This window comes from Diabrotica virgifera, chromosome 3 (assembly GCF_917563875.1).
Source record: "Diabrotica virgifera virgifera chromosome 3, PGI_DIABVI_V3a".
Taxonomy (NCBI): Eukaryota; Metazoa; Arthropoda; class Insecta; order Coleoptera; family Chrysomelidae; genus Diabrotica; species Diabrotica virgifera.
Genome location: NC_065445.1, coordinates 24289170 through 24307148, shown reverse-complemented (window position 1 = coordinate 24307148; position 17979 = coordinate 24289170). Strand labels below are relative to the sequence as shown.

The 17979-nt window shown below is 30.4% G+C and overlaps 1 protein-coding gene across 1 annotated transcript in view; it reads left to right on the top strand.

Annotated features, from left to right (window-relative positions):
* Positions 1-2860: 2860 nt before the first annotated feature.
* Positions 2861-17979, top strand: part of LOC114349515 (leucine--tRNA ligase, cytoplasmic) — a 42021-nt gene continuing 26902 nt past the window's right edge. Inside the window, exons 1-7 of the mRNA XM_050647817.1 lie at positions 2861-3087; positions 3146-3397; positions 9567-9740; positions 10183-10344; positions 10679-10923; positions 12566-12791; positions 15479-15838. Of these exons, the coding sequence (XP_050503774.1) occupies positions 3085-3087; positions 3146-3397; positions 9567-9740; positions 10183-10344; positions 10679-10923; positions 12566-12791; positions 15479-15838 (1422 nt within the window). The 5' untranslated portion in view covers positions 2861-3084. The remainder of the gene's footprint in view (positions 3088-3145; positions 3398-9566; positions 9741-10182; positions 10345-10678; positions 10924-12565; positions 12792-15478; positions 15839-17979) is intronic.

The following is a 17979-nucleotide window of genomic DNA, read 5'->3' as shown; positions in this document are numbered from 1 at the left end:
TGTGAGTTATTTAGCCGAAATCTTTGAAAAACTAAATATATTAAATAAGCAACTTCAAGGAACAAATAATACTCTTGTCGATGCAAAAACCAAAAGATTGAACAGTTTCATTGCCTCCAAAAATATGACATAACTGATACCGCTTTACCTCATTATTGTCAATCATCTGAATGTTCTATACGCTGATTTAAAAAAATTATTTCTGATTTAAAGCAAATGATTTTCCAACATTGATGATGCAGCCAATGCTAGTGGATTTGTCTGATATATCAAATACGCAGTATAAGAAGGTTTTATCAAGAAGAACTCATATACAGCGTGTCTACTTGAGTTGGAAACATATGGGAAACTTTTTTATTATTAATTTTACGAAAAAAGTTATTCTTTATAAAAAGTTCTGCATGCCCCAAAACCTAAGATTCAATTATCAGATATCAAATTTTCTCAATATTATACGAGGTATGTAAAAAAATATGAATTTCGGCTAAGGGTAAAGTACCTTTATTTCTCTCAATATCGAAAATTCTTATGATAAAAAGTTGTTTGGAATTAAAAACTAAGATGAAATATGCAATTACATGCTTCTTATTGAAAAAAAATATTTTTCTCAAATTTATGGATACCCAACATCGTTTTTAATTATTACAAATATCATAACTCGTTTATTATTCATTTTACGAAAAAAAGTTATTCTTCATAAAAAACTTTGCATGGTCTAAAATCTAAGACACAACCATTATATATCAACTTTTATTAATTTTATACGAGGTGTGTCAAAAAATATGAAATTCGCTCAATATTATAGCACCTTTATATTTCACAGTATTTCAATTAGAAGGATGTAATTGCATATTGACACATAGTTTTTAATTCTAAACAACTTTTTTAATAACCGTTTTCAATATTGTGAAAAATAAAGGTACTTTACTCTTGAGTGAAATTCATATTTTTTGACATAACTCGTATAAAATTAATAAAATGTCATATCTGTTGGTTGAATCTTCGGTCTTAGGACATACAGAGATTTTTATAAAGAATACCTTTTTTTCGTAAAAGTAATAATAAAAGAGTTATCGTATGTGTAATGAATAAAAACGAAGTTAGTATCAATAAATTTGAGAAAAATTTGGAAAATATTTTCTTCCAATTAGAAGCATGTAATTACATATTTGAGCTTGGTTTTTATTTCCAAACAACTTTTCATAATAAGAATTTTCGTTATTGAGAGAAATAAAGGTACTTTACCCTTAGCCGAAATTCATATTTTTTGACATACCTCGTATAATATTGAGAAAATTTGATATCTGATAATTGAATCTTAGGTTTTGGGGCATGCAGAACTTTTTATAAAGAATAACTTTTTTTCGTAAAATTAATAATAAAAAAGTTTCCCATATGTTTCCAACTCAAGTAGACACGCTGTATATGCAAAATGAGGAATCAGTTAAAACTTTATTTAATATAAAAGGAGCGATGGCATGGCTTTGTGAGAAAACAGAAATCAAAATCAAATAAGTACCCAAATTCAACCAAATGTGCAAGAAAACTATTGCTACAATTTTCATCTTCATATTTAGCTGAATGTGGAATGTAGTGCTGTAAATGATTTACTGGTAAAAAAGAAATCAGCTGGATTATAGCACAACTTGGAGACTTAAGACTGAAGCTAACCAAATTGAAATCTAATATAAAATCTCTGTACATCAAGAATCAAGAGCAAGGGTCTCACTAAATTAAAATAATAAATTAACATAGAAAAATCTACATTCAAATTATTTGGAATCTGAATCTTTCATTATATTTTTGAAAATTTACTTACCTACATTTCGTTAACAATTTCCTAGTGATGTCTTCTCTTCCTAAAACCTATCATTTAAATTTTTAAGTTGGACATAGATTTTTTAATAGGTATTCAAAATAATTATGTACCTATGTGAATGTTACATAGGGTGGGGGGTATAATAATTTTTGGAATTGCTAAGGTGGGACATGGCATAAAAAGGTTGGGAAACACTGATCTAACGGTTCGTTTAATCGTCTAATAAAAGACAACCGTTGGACGAAGCGAATTCTTGAATGATGACCAAAAACAAGTAAGGGAAGTAGGTAGGTAGAGGCAAACCTCTACAAGCAAAAAACAAACGAACAGAAAGGATTGGGCACACTTAAGGAAGACTTGGTAGGTACATCCGACGATGGATGAAATAATATCTTGTTGTTGATGATGATGATGATGATTAGAATAATTAGGGAATACCTAAGTAGATATTATTATGCCGTTTATAGAACATAGCCTCAAACTGATACTGCTAGAATGGGTATTTGATTTGTTACATTGTTTTTTTTAATAACGATTTGTTAGGTTCGTGAGAATAATAATTGCTGCTATTTCAAAACTTAGATACTACAATACCTACTATTATTTCTTGTCATATTTTTAAACATAGATATTATTTATTCTAACTATAATTTCAAATTCACAATAGGTATATGTAGAATGTATTGATAATTCGAATACTGAATTTGAATTGAATACAGTCCCTAAAAATTACCCAGGTTTACGTCTGTCTACGTATAAAAAAATCATAATATCTATAGTATAGATTTTCACTCCTTCTTCTCAGAATGCATCTTCTTTCTTTCCTAATTCGTCATTTATTATTTTTCTATTTTAGGTATTAAATTTTTTTGAAAGCGTTATTTGCCAAATTTTTTAAAGTTTTTAATGAAGTATTTTTTTAGGCGCCTTTGTATCACAAAATGTTTCAATCCTTACAGCGCCCTCTATCAATTGATAGAACTGTTATAATGACTTCCTATATAAATCATAGGTGTCGCCACCAAAACATAGAGTGTTGAATAGCTGAATACGTATTACAGATGAGGCAGGATATGTCAAAAATCAAAACACGTGTGGAAGAATTTAACCTGTTTTAAGTGACGTTTCTTTTTAACCTCGAAGTTTTCAACAACATACGGCCTCCTGATAGTAATTGTTGCTTACTATCAAAAGTACCGTATGGTTTTAAAATAAAATAGCTTATCTTTATTTCATGTCCTATTTCGTTACTTTTTCACATAAAAATGGTAAATTCATTAACACTTAAAGATACATGCAATATATGATGAAATTGTGTAATTTTAGGCAAACATTGAAAGAAAAGGGACGTTTAAAGTACAATACCTGCAAAAACTAGAAAAGGAGGTTCAAGAACGTTGGAAAAATGAAAAGATCTTCGAAATTGATGCACCAGAAACGCCAAGAAAATCTGAGGATGAAAAGTTCTTTTGCAATTTTCCATACCCTTACATGAATGGAAGGCTACATCTTGGGCATACGTTTAGTTTGTCGAAATGTGAATTTGCTGTACGTTACAACCGTCTAAAAGGGAAAAAGGTAACTTTCTTTTTAACTTATTTCGCATTAGTCCAGGCGGGATAGACTCATATCGATGGCTTAGTGTGAAAACCTCATATCTCATTAAATTACAATTTTACAGGAAAGGCAAAAAACTGATTTTCTGCATAATATAACCTAAAAACAAAAATTACGTTACATATTTTTAATTCGAGCACATTGAGACAAATATCTGATATTGGCACAGAGCTAAAAGTGTTAAATGTTGCTATTAAATTGGAAATACAAATATTAACTATGAAAAACACGTAAATATCCTTGCAGTATATAGAGCCTTTGCCCAAGTAACTATGATAACCTCGTATTTCTTGATATACATGTTTTTCATCTCAAATGAGGTTGCCAAATACTAGGTCGATACAATACAAATCTTTTGATTTAAGGTTCATAAAATGTTCCTATATGCCGGACTACCTTTTGTTGTTCACAAAAAACATTTCTGCAAGTCGAATCTCTCAAACAAACACCCCAAATTAAGTACCAAATTCTTGGTTATAAATATATGTGGTTTTCACACTAAATCAAGAGAACAACAATAATTATTGATATATGTGGTTTCTTTTTTTGGCTGTAGAAAATAGTCTAGTGTATTTGGAATTTTTCTAACAGTTGTAAATTGTGAGATACAAGGTTTACAAACTAAAACCACCAAAATGTCATTTTCGAAAAAAAATGAGATACGAGGTTTTCACACTAAGCCATCGATATGGAGAATTACCATTATGGTTTGCTTTTTGACAGATAGATGCTGCCTGGACTACATAAGATTTATTTGATTTAGATTTAAATAAATAAATATCAGTATTTTAAATTAATATCTTTCTTGCTTACCTTATTCTTATGCTTGACCATGGTACATGAATAGATGCCAGCGTGAGTAGCGGCGAATTATGACAATTAGACAATTTTGGCGATTTTTGTGAAGTCAGTGTCATTGTTTGCATAACAAATTTGATCAAAAATGGTATGCATTTCTCATGAGGATCTTTCAGTGAGTCACAGTTTTTCATTTCTTTTTCAAAAAAAGGCACGTTGGTGATTACATTTCGTCAGTGACATTTATAACATTTATTCTAGTTGTCAATAGATGGCGCTATAATCGAAAATAAAATTATTTGCGAATTATATAATATATTTACGAATATAATCTGTAAAATTTATAAGACTATACAAATCAAAGAAAATACCGTTTTATAAATGCAATAAACACAATCGATTTGTTTTTATGCCAAATTGCAAATAAAATTTGACAACTGTCAGATTTAACTAAAATGTCAGGTTAGAATAAATGTTATAAATGTATATTATCACGGACTTACCTTTTTTTCTATCATTTGTGACGCACTGAAAAATGCTCATGAAAAGAAGCATAAATAAATGTTGCCTATACTAAATTTACATTCAAGATGCAGTAGAAATAAACAAACCAAGACACGTTAAATGCTACTAGGAGCACTCCCAAATCATAATTTACAATGTATAAACTTTGGAAATCATGATTTGGGATTTACAATGTATATACATTGTAAATTATGATTCGGGAGTGCTCCTATACTGCGTTCCACGGTCACCTTTCAGTGCAGACTCTTATGAAGAACAGTGTTAAATAAAATTTATTTAATATAAATATTAATATCTTTTGGCAACACTGTTCTTCATAAGAGTCTGCACTGAAAGGTGACCGTGGAACGCAGTATAGGAGCACTCCCGAATCATAATTTACAATGTATATACATTGTAAATCCCAAATCATGATTTCCAAAGTTTATACATTGTAAATTATGATTCGGGAGTGCTCCTAGTAGCATTTAACGTGTCTTGGTTTGTTTATTTCTACTGCATCTTGAATGTAAATTTAGTATAGGCAACATTTATTTATGCTTCTTTTCATGAGCATTTTTCAGTGCGTCACAAATGATAGAAAAAAAGGTAAGTCCGTGATAATATACATTTATAACATTTATTCTAATCTGACATTTTAGTTAAATCTGACAGTTGTCAAATTTTATTTGTAATTTGGCATAAAAACAAACAATCAATTTTATTTTAAAGTATTTTTATACCTTTACTTTTATATGTATATATAAATTGACACTGGCCCTTTTAGCATTAAGCCACATTATGTTGCTTGATGTTAAAATGGGCAATTTCAATTTTTTGCATTTTGTTTGGTCAATATTAAATTCAAAAAAAAGCTGTACAAAAAAACAAAAAGTTGACATTGGTCCTTTTAGAACCAAGCCACAGAATTAATATTCAAATGATATATCTTTAATATCGTATAAATATCTTTCATAGTACCTATCTATGAATTATTTAAAAATAATAAAACCACAGATTTTCAAATCAAGATGTTTTGGACTTTGGAATATTCTATTTAGATGGACTTTAAGTTCTTCTGCTTAAAACCGGCAACACTGAGCTGCAAGGTTTCATAAGTTTTATATTGGGATATGCTGCCCACACTGCAAAGTGACTGCGGAACTTAGAATAGTAGCATTTAACGTATCTTGGTTTGTTTATTTCTACTGCATCTTGATTGTAAATTTAGTATAAGTATTTAATATTTTGATGATAATAGCCAAAAAAATAAGCAAAATTTCTATAGATCTTCAATAATGACAAAAAAATTAGAGAAAATATTTAAACTAGGAGGAATAAACTCAAAAGACAGATTCACACCAAATAATGTCACTATAAAAATCACCAGATTCATCTTCTTTTTTGGTTGACAATGTTGGCCTTCGACAGTAATCCAGTAATCAGTATGGGACAACTTATATGACTAATAACAATTCGCTAAAGAGTTCTAAAAACAACAGTGTCTTTAGATAAATGCAGACTAAGAATCGAAAAATTAAAAAGTAACTCAGAAAACACAAAAAATCACTGATATAATTAAGTAATATAAGAAATTTAAAAACAGGGTTGGCAGGTTTAAACCAACATACTTGAAACGTTGGTTTAAACCAACTGGCTTTTTTAAGAAAAAAACCAAACTGGTGTGTTTATTTAAAGTTTTTAATACATCTGCCGCAATAAGAAGAAACTAAATATAAATAAATTCTATTTTTGTATTTTCGAACTTAGTTATTTGAATATTATTATACAGGGTGATTGATTAGTAGGGTAAAGCTCAATAGCTCCGCTATAGTAATAGATAGCAATAAAAGTTAATAACAAACATTTTAGCCACCTTTGAGCTTCACATTACAAAATTAGTTAGAATGTTACAGGGTGTTCGATAACATAGTGGCAGACCTAACTTATGTTTTTTTTTTAATGGAACTTTTTTTATTTTAAATTCGAAATCCTGTTAACTTCTCCATCACCAAAATATAAAGGTTTGTTATGTTATACAGGGTATTTACAAAGTTATAACCAATTTTATATGAAAATCGTAACAAGTTCAACTCACTGTATAAATAAAAATAAGCAAAGCAACAATGGTTTATTAATGCCATATTTTTTAACGTATTGTCAAAATTTTCAAGAATGGTCGATATTGCTAATTTTCTTTATATCAAATACAGGGTGAGTCAAAACGCAAGTACATTATTTTCTCAGTAATTTTAAATGGAACACCCTGTATTTTATATCACTATTGAAAAGTACCATTACCGTACTTTAATTTTTAGATAACATTCCCTATATCTAAATTTATTAGTTTTCGAGATATTTTCATTTTTCAATGGACCAGTAGCGTGGCCACCCAAATCACCAGAATTTAATAAACTGGACTGATTTTTTTGGGGTTACGTTAATAATGAAGTTTATAAAACACCTCCAACAACAAGGGATGAGATGAAAAATAGAATACAAAGTGTATTTCGATGTGTTAATTTACAAATGCTCCGTAGAGTAAGTTGCTCATTCAATGATCGTTTTTAGGCGTACATAAATGTGTTAGGAGATAATTTTGAACACCTTATGTAATTAAATATTAAAAATATTTTATTAAAAGTAGCTTCTAATTTTTTCAAACGTTTTTTTTGCAAAATGTATTACTGATAAATTATGTTTCGTTCTTTATTTGTTACATTGTTACATTTACATACAAAAGTAGTGTTTAATTGTCTTCACAAAATATTGTATTTTGTGTTTGTGTGTTTTTTGTAAAATTTGTTACTAATTTTCTTTGTTTATTTGTTGCATTTACACAAAAAGATAGTTTTTAATTGTTTAAAAAATGTTGCATGTAGTGGTTGTGTTTTTGTTTGTAAAATGTATTACTAATAAATTATTTTTATTTCTTTATTTGCTACAGTGTTACATTGATTACCGGATTGATAATCGGTAATCTTTAATTGTCAATTCAGTCATGGCTTACTTAAAATTTAGATAAATTTAAACACCTAAAATAATTTGCTCTGAAAAATGATAATATCTCGAAAACCAATAAATTTATCGAAATTTATAATGATATAAAATACAGGGTGTTCCATTTAACATTACTGAGAAAATAATGTACTTGCGTTTTGACTCACCCTGTATTTGATATAAAGAAAATTAGCAATATAAATAATTCTTAAAAATTTTGACAAATAAAAAAATATGGCGTTAATAAACCATTGCTGTTGTGCTTATTTTTATTTATACAGGGAGTTGAACTTGTTATGATTTTCATACAAAATTGGTTATAACTTTGTAAATACCCTGTATAACATTACAAACCTTTATATTTTTGTGATGGAGAAGTTAACAGGATTTCGAATATAAAATAAAATATAGGGTGGTCCATTTAAAAAACATAAGTTAGGTCTGCCACTGTGTTATCGAACACCCTGTAACATTCTAACTAATTTTGTAATGTGAAGCTCAAAGGTGGCTAAAATTTTTGTTATTAACTTTTATTGCTATCTATTACTATAGCGGAGTCATTGAGCTTTACCCTACTAATCAATCACCCTGTATTTAAAGATGTTTTTTTGTTATATTAATTTTTTGTGTGTGTTAATAAAAATAAAAGTTGTCTTAATAACTTTTTCATTGTTTATTACTATTATGTTAAAAAATAATTTATTCATTTTTCAAGTATTTAGACTTAAGTATAATACGTTGTATCAAATAAACCTGGTTTAAACCAAATAAACCTGGTTTAAACCAAAAACCTGTTTTTTTTTTGGTTTTTACAAAAACGTTGGTTTTTGCCAACCCTGTTTAAAAGTCAGTAGTGTCAAAATTTGATAAATGTTAATAATGTCAAAATTTCATAATTTAGTGGAGTAAACTTGCCTGCCGTTGGACCAATTACAAACAAGCATTACAGCACAGTAAATTTGAATTACTCCTAGTTTGAAAACGAGCATAGATTTTTACCTTTTGTTCTGTTTGGGATTGAAAAGATAAATTGTGATGAATTTTTAAAAACTTCTTCTCTAAGTTCTTAATACTACATCCACTTTATACATAAATTGGAGAAACATAAAAAACATAAAAAACTAATTATTAATAATTTGCAACTTCACAATATCGTCCCTTAGCTCACAACACCGCATAAGTCATTTTTACCAAATTTAAAGGAGACGAATAAAACCACATTTTGAAACACCGCCTAAGTTAAAAAGAATACCGTTAGTAAACACTGCTTAAGTAAATGAAGATCATTTCTTTCTATATTAATACGCGTTTCTTTCTATATATAGCTTACCTCTTAATCTTCTATAAAAACTTCTTGGATACTAGACTTTTCAGCAGTAAAACTTGTCACAGAGTAAAAATAACAGAGCGACTTGTGCTGTGTTGACCATGATACAGGTGTTGACGACTTGCTCGGTGTCACTATTTTTTGAATTACGGCATCTGATTGACTGAAATCTAAATCATGTGACAAATGGTTAGATGCGCAATGAGCAGACCTATCCAACGGTATGTCTATGTCAAAACCGTTAATTTTCGACTTGAGCGGTGTTGTAAGCCAAGGGACGATATGTATTTATCATACGCTTAACTTCAAATTGTGGTCACCAAAAATGCCAGGTGACGACGCTAGGTGTCGTGTCAGTCATTTACGGAGTGAATACTATGAACAAGATATCACATATTGTTGGAAGACTATTTCCTTGGCTATTTTCGTATTTGTCTTCGAGGGTAGTTCATTTGGTCATATTTGATGAAGTTATTAGTTTAATTTAGAAATACTTTTAAGGTCCAATTCCCATTTGGTTTTCACTGTACGGGAATGCCAATTAAGGCATGTGCTGACAAACTGAAGAGAGAGATGGAATTGTATGGAAATCCACCCAAATTTCCAGAAGTAGAAGAGGAAGTTAAAGAGGAAGAAAAGGATGGTATTCCTAAAGATAAAAGTAAATCAAAAAAGGTAAGTTTATTCAGTAAATACACATAGAGATAGATGATTATGAACTTCATTTTACAATAAAATGTCCATTTAGCTTCTTAAAAATTACATACTAAAGGACAGAATGAAAAATTCTCCAATAGGTAGTTTTAAAACCAATTAAAGTTTGGATGGAATGATTTAACTTTGCTATACATCAGAGGTTCTCAATCTGTGGTACATGTACCACTGGTGGTACATATTATTATTGGCGGTGGTACACAAAACACAGAAAAAATTAAAATAGTAGTACTTAGAAAGTATTGATAATACAATTTAAAAATATAGGTGGTACCAAAAATAATAAAAATAACTGTAGGTGATACATCACTCAAAAAGGTTGAGAACCGCTGCTATACATCAAGCAAGCTTTAAAATATTCATTCACACATCTATCCATTCATAAATAATTTATTTCTTTTAGAGCAAAGCTGTGGCTAAAGCTGGTCCAGCAAAATTCCAATGGCAAATAATGCAAAGTATTGGTCTCGATGATAAGGATATTCCAAAATTTGCTGATGCTCTGTATTGGTGTGAATTTTTCCCTCCTAAAGCTGTGGAAGACCTTAATAGGTTTGGAATACATGTAAGTATTTTATTGAAAACCAAAAATTGCCCCACGGCAAGAAAAATGTCACAAAAGAAGATAGATCAAGTAATTTCTTAAGTTAAAGTTAAAAGCATTTATGAAAATAAGAAGCATCTTATATTTCAATTCGTTCAGAGAGGACCATCAACCTCTTACGGACGTTTCACTCTCATTAGGAATCATCGGAGAGGTATAATATGTGGTCTGCTCTGAACGCAAAGAGAAATAATTTGTCTCCCAATGCTGAATAAAAAAATTTATAGTTTTCCTTACATTTAGCAAATATTACTTGTTCTATGGAAAATATCACTCAACTATATTAATGTTATAGACTGACTGGAGAAGAACATTCATCACAACAGATGCGAATCCTTTCTATGATTCTTTTGTAAGGTGGCAATTCATCAGGTTAAAAGAGCGTAATAAGATTAAGTTTGGTAAAAGAAATACTATCTTTTCCGTAAGAGATGGACAGCCTTGTATGGATCATGACCGTGCTTCAGGGGAAGGTGTGGGACCACAGGAATATACTCTTATCAAGATGAAACTTTTGGCTCCATATCCTGCAAAATTAAGGTAAGTTGAGTTAAAGAGTATTTGTCTTAAAAGAACAAAATTACTGTGTTTTTGCTAAAACATTCTTCTTTGTGCACTGGATTTTACTCTCTCCCTCTCCCTCCCCCTCACTAGCTTGCTCACCCTTTATCACTATCACCCTCTCTCATCTTGATACTTCATCATCATAATCACAGTCTTTCAATCCCAGTGGATTCCCATTTCCTGTTTGGTTTATTTCTTATAGATCTACATATTATGTGTCTGCAGCGTTGGTTATGTATTTCCAATATTTTCTGTTTTTTAGGACGGGCCTACCCAATAATTTAAGAGCTTTAAAATAGAAAAAGATATATTCAAAAATTATGTTAAAGCATGTAAATAACTTTTAAATATACTAAATCACTCAATACATTAGCGTCCGTTAAGACAACTTTTTTATATATATTATTATCACATTCACAGAAAGTATCGAATCATATTATTCAGGCATTTTAAATATCGCAAAAAGCGTTGGGTACACAAGGTACAAAAAGCGTTGGAAGTGAAGCAGCTTGCCAGACAATGATTTTTATATTGTCATGTTATGTTTGGTGTATAGGCCCGATTCAAACTGGCCTTCGCCGTGCCTCGTTGCCACTTGTAACATAATTATAGAATTGTAACTGACAAATTTGCACAAAGCAAAGAGAGAAGAATAAACCTGCTCTATAAATAATAAAATATGTAAACTATTTGTACCTATATTTTAGTTCATAATTTGATTTAGTTTTAAAAATATAATTAAATGTAAATATGTTACAGTTACCAGTTACCTTTATTATTATAAATACCTAAGTATTTTTGTACATAAAAATAAATTTATATATTTATATTTGCATATTATGTATTATACATAGCTATATGTAATTTGCTGGCTTGGCCTACCCAAAATTTTACCCCACCAGCCGCCACTGTCTTCCAGTCTTTTATTTTGATTATTTTTATGTCATCTTCTATGTAGTTCCACTATTTTATCCTGGGTCTTCCTCTTTTTCTTTGCCCCAGAGGTGCCCAGTTCGTGATTCTTTTTATCATTCTCGTCGTCTTGCTTTTATGTGTCTTGCTATGTTCTCACTTCCCATTTCTTGTTGAATTTCTTTACCTCCCATTTCTCGTTGAATTTCTTTATTGGTCTTCATTTTTGTTTCTGCGTCGCTTGTTTTTTTTGGTCCCAATATTGATCTCATTATTTTTATTTCTACTATTCTTAGATCTTTTTCATCTTTTTTTTTGTCAGCGTCATGGTTTCCATTGCATACGTGATAACTGTTTTGATCAGTGTCTTATACATTCTGATTTTTGTTTGTCTGCTGATGTTTTTGGACCTTAGTAATTGCTTATTCCTTCCAAAAACGTGATTACCCTTCTGGATTCTCTCCTATATTCTGTCTTTGCTGCTTTTTCCTGTTACTCCTAGATAGTTTGACTGGGTTACTTCTTCAAATTTATATTTTGTTATTATTATTAGTCCCCTACCAGCTTCTCCGTTGAATTTCATGTATTTGGTTTTGTTTTCATTAATTACTAATCCCACCTTTTTTGCTTCTAGAGCTTGCAGAAGCAAAAAAAATAAGATGCGTATTCTCTGATAATTATTATTACATTAACACTTTTGTTCTAGTCCTCTTAAAAACAAAGCAGTATTTTTGGTAGCAGCAACATTGAGGCCCGAAACCATGTATGGACAGACAAACTGTTGGTTAAGACCGGATATGAAATATATTGGCTTCGAAACGAAAAATAATGAGGTATTTGTTTGTACACAAAGGGCTGCAAGAAATATGGCTTTCCAAGAATTTACCAAAGAACAGGGAAAGTTTGACATCGTTGTGGAGTTGACAGGGCAGGTGAGATATGGATTACTGTAATATTTGTTTCATATAACACATTATGTATAGTGTTTTTGACTTGTAATAAAAAATAGATTTGTGGACAATTTTCTGTACCTAAATTTAAAATATATTTCATTACTCAGGAAAGTAAACTAAAACCTTTGCTTGCTGTGAATCAATAAAATAAATCATTAATGTATGTTCCGCGTTCCGTGAAAAATTTCTCACAACACGAACATCTTGTGAATTATTTTTCAAGTTAACTATGGTTTGTTTTTAAACCAGGAGGAGTAAACTAAAAAGACAGATTCACACCCAAGAAAGTCACTAGAAAAATCAACAAATACATCTTATTTTTAGGAAGGGTTCTAAAAACAATTATTTTTTATATGAAAGTAGTCTAAAAATTAAAGGAATAACTTAGAAACCAAAAAAAATCACCGATATAACTTAATTAACCTATGGAATGCCAGTAGTGTCAAAATTTCATAAATGTCATTAGTGTCAAAATTTCATAACAGTGGATTAAACTGGCCTATAGTTGGACTAACTACAAACAAGCGTTACGGCGCGGTAAATTTGAATTACTCCACTTGGTTTAAAAACAGACCATAGTAACAGGTTTTATATTTATTGTTTTGCGGTAATAAATTTCGTATCCCCTTGCTAGCCATAGTCTTTTATAAATCTTTTATATTGTGTTTCAATTTTTTGTGTTTTCAATCATCTTCTCCAATTGCATTAAGCTGGCAAATGTTTGGAGCTTTGAATTTTAAATCTCTAGCTTTCTCTTAAATGGTATTTAACTGTATCTCGACTATTTTCTTAAACCATTTTCACATTTCTGAAATATTGTTGTTTATTCAACTTCTGCTTTCCAAATTGAACTATTTTAAAACGTTTTTGTATACTTGGCTTGGTTGGTGTCACGGACTCCGCAAATTTTGTAATTCATTTTAAAAATAGTTCTAGGCTAACTAGGTACTTGAAATTTTCAGAATAGCTCAGAGCTTACTAACAATGCAATATTTATTTGCTATTGTATGGATAAATGGATTTTTTTTAAATTTCAAACTAGTTTAAAAATGTAACTAATGCTATAACATTTGAATTCCATTTTAACGTAAGTTAAGACATCGAGAGATGGTAGCTCAGTGGTAGAGCGTTAGACCGGAGATCGAGAGGTCCTGAGTTCGAAACCTGCCTGTCGCTTACCTTTTTTAATTTTTTAACTATCGCTTCGAGATATCGTCGCACCACACCAATGTGTTGGTTCTCGTTATATCGCCGTGGCTTTATACAAAAGATGGCGCTACTAGTTTACTCGGTTGATGTTTTCTTTTAATAGATGGCGTTACTTTATATGCCATATTAATTTCATATTTATTTGTGAAAACTATTGAATATTTAAATGTCTATCAGGTCTAGTTTGTTACACCTAAATAGGTAGTTTATTGAAATTATTAAAAATTATAAAAATCTTGTGTCAAGAGGTGCAGTTTATTAAATATCATAAAAGTGATAAATGAAGGTGTTAAATTTTCATAGATGTTTGGTAACATTTCTTCTAAGATTTTCGTATAATTAGCTCTAGCAATTTTAGATATTAGCGCAGTGTTATATTCTGTGAATTTTATGCTGTGACTTTTTTGGGTTAAATATGCGTGCTCAGAGCTTTAATTTTATAAGGTAGTGGATCGGAGATTTCTTTGATTTATATGAGTTTAATTAAAGTCGATTACAAAATTCTTTTATGATATAGAAATTGAAACAACAAAATAATTTTATATTGGGTCCTATAAATAATAAAAACGTTTTATTATAAAAAATTCTTTTTTATAAAAGTGTAATTATTTACTTGAATATTTGGGAAGTATAATATCAATTTTTTGCTATCCCTGATATTTCCCAACCCAATTTAATATGCTGAGTGGGTAAGCGACTTCTAGTATGTCTATTTTTCTAGTTTTGTCTTCATTTCCTGTTTTTTGTTAAAAAAAAAATGTTTAAATGTTCATGTTGAAGTGTAACATTCCAAGCTTTCTGAAATTCAAAACGTCAATAAAATAGTTTTTGTCCTATAATTTTATCCAATTCCTTTAGTCTCCCCTCCTCATTTGGCATCAACGCTGTGAATTCCGTAGATTTAACTTATATATTATCTGCTATATTATCTGTTTTCTGCTATTATCAGAAAGAAAATTACTGTTTTTTTAACTTTATTTCGAAAAAATAAAATACATATTTTACAAATGGTGTTAATCGTTGTAGATCTTCGATGAGAGAGAGAGAGAGAGCGTCCTCCTGCGTGCCTCGTGTGAACGTGTGTGTTGATGGATCTCGGCGCGCATGTCGACGCGTTCTTGAAAATAGTTACATATGCGCACATATCAAATACACTGCTGCCCAAAAATATTAACTACACTGCTGTCCAAAAATGTTTGTGTAGCCGAACGCAACAAACGCCAACAATGAAGCGTGATAGACCCGATTGTTTCCGATCGAATTTAACACTGCTTAAAAAATAAGATCTCTCATTTAAGCTGATTACTTTTTGGGCCATTCTGTACAAGCAACTATTAATTTATTTATTACAGCTTTTCAACAGGCCCATACCCATAGAAAAAACTCTATTGGCCATTATTCATGAATCTGAAAAGTTTGGCTGTACTAATAATATATGTATTTGTTTTATTTTCCAGGATCTTCTTGGTTGTGCCTTAGCCAGCCCGTTATCAGTCTACCCCAAAATATACGCCCTCCCTATGCTGACCATAAAAGAGGACAAAGGAACTGGTGTCGTCACCAGTGTACCTTCCGATTCTCCGGACGATTACGCAGCTATTGTAGACCTTAAGAAGAAGCAACCCTTCAGGGAAAAGTACGGAATCACGGATGAAATGGTACTGCCCTTTGAGCCTGTTCCCGTGCTCGAAATTCCAGGATTTGGCGATATGGCCGCTGTGTTTGTGTGTGAGAAGTTGAAAATTCAAAGTCAAAATGATAAGGATAAGTTGGTAGAAGCTAAGGAGATGGTTTATTTAAAGGGCTTCTATGAAGGGGTAAGTCAAATTTATCTATTATTGCTGTTCGATTGGATTGATAATTAATAATTGATAATCCCGCAATCCCGCCACTAGGAGACACATACTTTAAATTTGAGAGAAATATTATTTATCCACCAAGGAAAGCTTTTCATCTAAAGTAACTCCCAAGTCTTTAATTTGAGAGATTGATCAACAATGAAATAAGTTTTACCAATCCTGTTTACCTTTTGGGTAAAACTGATATAACAACAAAACAACACTTATTAATATTTAAATAAAGACCATTTCTACTATACTTCAATTGTATCTCTAAAATCATCAATAACCATCCAGAACTTCAAGTCATCAGCAAACATTAGGCACTGAGTACTCAAAAAAATAACTCACAATATCATTAACGAATACATATTGAGTTAAAAAAATAGGCTATGTGTGTCCTCTCTGAGGGACACCTGAGGTGACCATTATTGGCTCTGAAATATTATCAGTAACCTTAACTCTTTGACTACGACCTGACAATGAATTTTAGATTTATTTAACTTACTGAATATGTAATCTCATAGAAAGCAATTTTGCAAGAAGAATCTGGTGATCAACACGATCAAATGCTTAACTGAAATCGGTATATATAGCATCCAGCTGTTTTCGAACCTCGATTTGCTTCATAAACTAAGACTGATAGAAACTATGAAAGTTTGTGGTGTTGATATCAAAAGTCATGAAAAATATTAAACGGTTCCTGCTTTTGTGGATTTGCAGATCTGTTCTTTTGAATGGTGTTGAGACATGGACTCTTAATAAACAATGTCGCAATAGATTGGAAGCATTTGAAATGTGGACATATCGAAGAATGCTGAGAACCTCCTGGACAGACAGAATAACCAATGAAGAAATCCCAAGTAGCACAATAAAAACATTTTAGTTTTATTTAAGGTTTATAAAAGTTTTATTGTGGTAACTAAGAAGATAATGGTTTTAAAGTTACCTTGTAGATATACTGCCAGAACTTTAAAACTCTTAAGCATTTGTCACTAGTTTTAAAGTATCTAATAAGAGTATCAAATGACTAATTAACCTTAATAGATAATTTGTCTTATTGTAGTTTTAAAATGGTTTATTATCAGTTCACTTTAAAACTAATCAGTTTTATGAAGAACTTCCGGACTGTTTGGTTTTATTAGATTCTAGTTAAAACCTTCTAGTTTTATTGTAGTTTTAAAGATTCTCCTATTATGACTAATAAAACCTACTATTAAAACTACTTGACCTCAAGACTATTATGTCGGTAAAACGTATGCCTTAAAACTATTTTTTTAGTTTTCTTTAAAGTTGCTTTCTTAAAAGCAATTAGAAGGCTATATTAAAACCAAACGCTCTTAACTGAATCAATGTGGTTATCGTAAAGACTAAACTATGCTTCTTGTTAGAAACAATAAAACTAAACTCATCCCCTCTTCTTTCATGTCCAAAATGGTCGGTCATTTGTTTTAGAGAAAACAGTGGTGTAGTGTGTTGTAAAAAGTGGAAGTACATTTAGTATGGAAGAAATAAGTCGCAAGTACTTAAAATATAAACGAACTGGTCATTTTAAAAGAAAAATACAACACACACAGCACTAAGACGCCTTGATTTTAGGTTAGATTCACATTAAAACCGAGTGGCATTATTGACAGCAGCATTAAAACTAAACGGTTTTAATTCCAAGGCAACCTTGCTTTTATGTAGGATATATGCTCCTGGAAAGGTATAAAATAAAACCATTTGATCTTAACAATTCTCTGTGATAGACCAAATAGTTTTATTTGGATTTCGACCATATTGCTTTCTGGAGATGCTGAAAGCCATGATAGGTTACAATATAAGGCTTACATAAAAATTATAAATAAGCGACTTAGAGACATAAATTCGATATATTTTAACATTAGAACATTAAAATGGTAGATAAAATTATTTTTCTTTCAAATGAATATTTTTCGGATTTAAATTTTTTTACTATTTTTATTTTTTTAATCGCCCAAAAGTCAGAAATGTTAAAGCGCGTGAGTTATTTAGACCTATTTTTGTTAACATTATCAATAAAGTTGGGCGCGCAAGTGTTTTTTTACCTTGACAGTCCGAAATAACCAAGTACTTTTTATTATTTTATGGTTACAAAT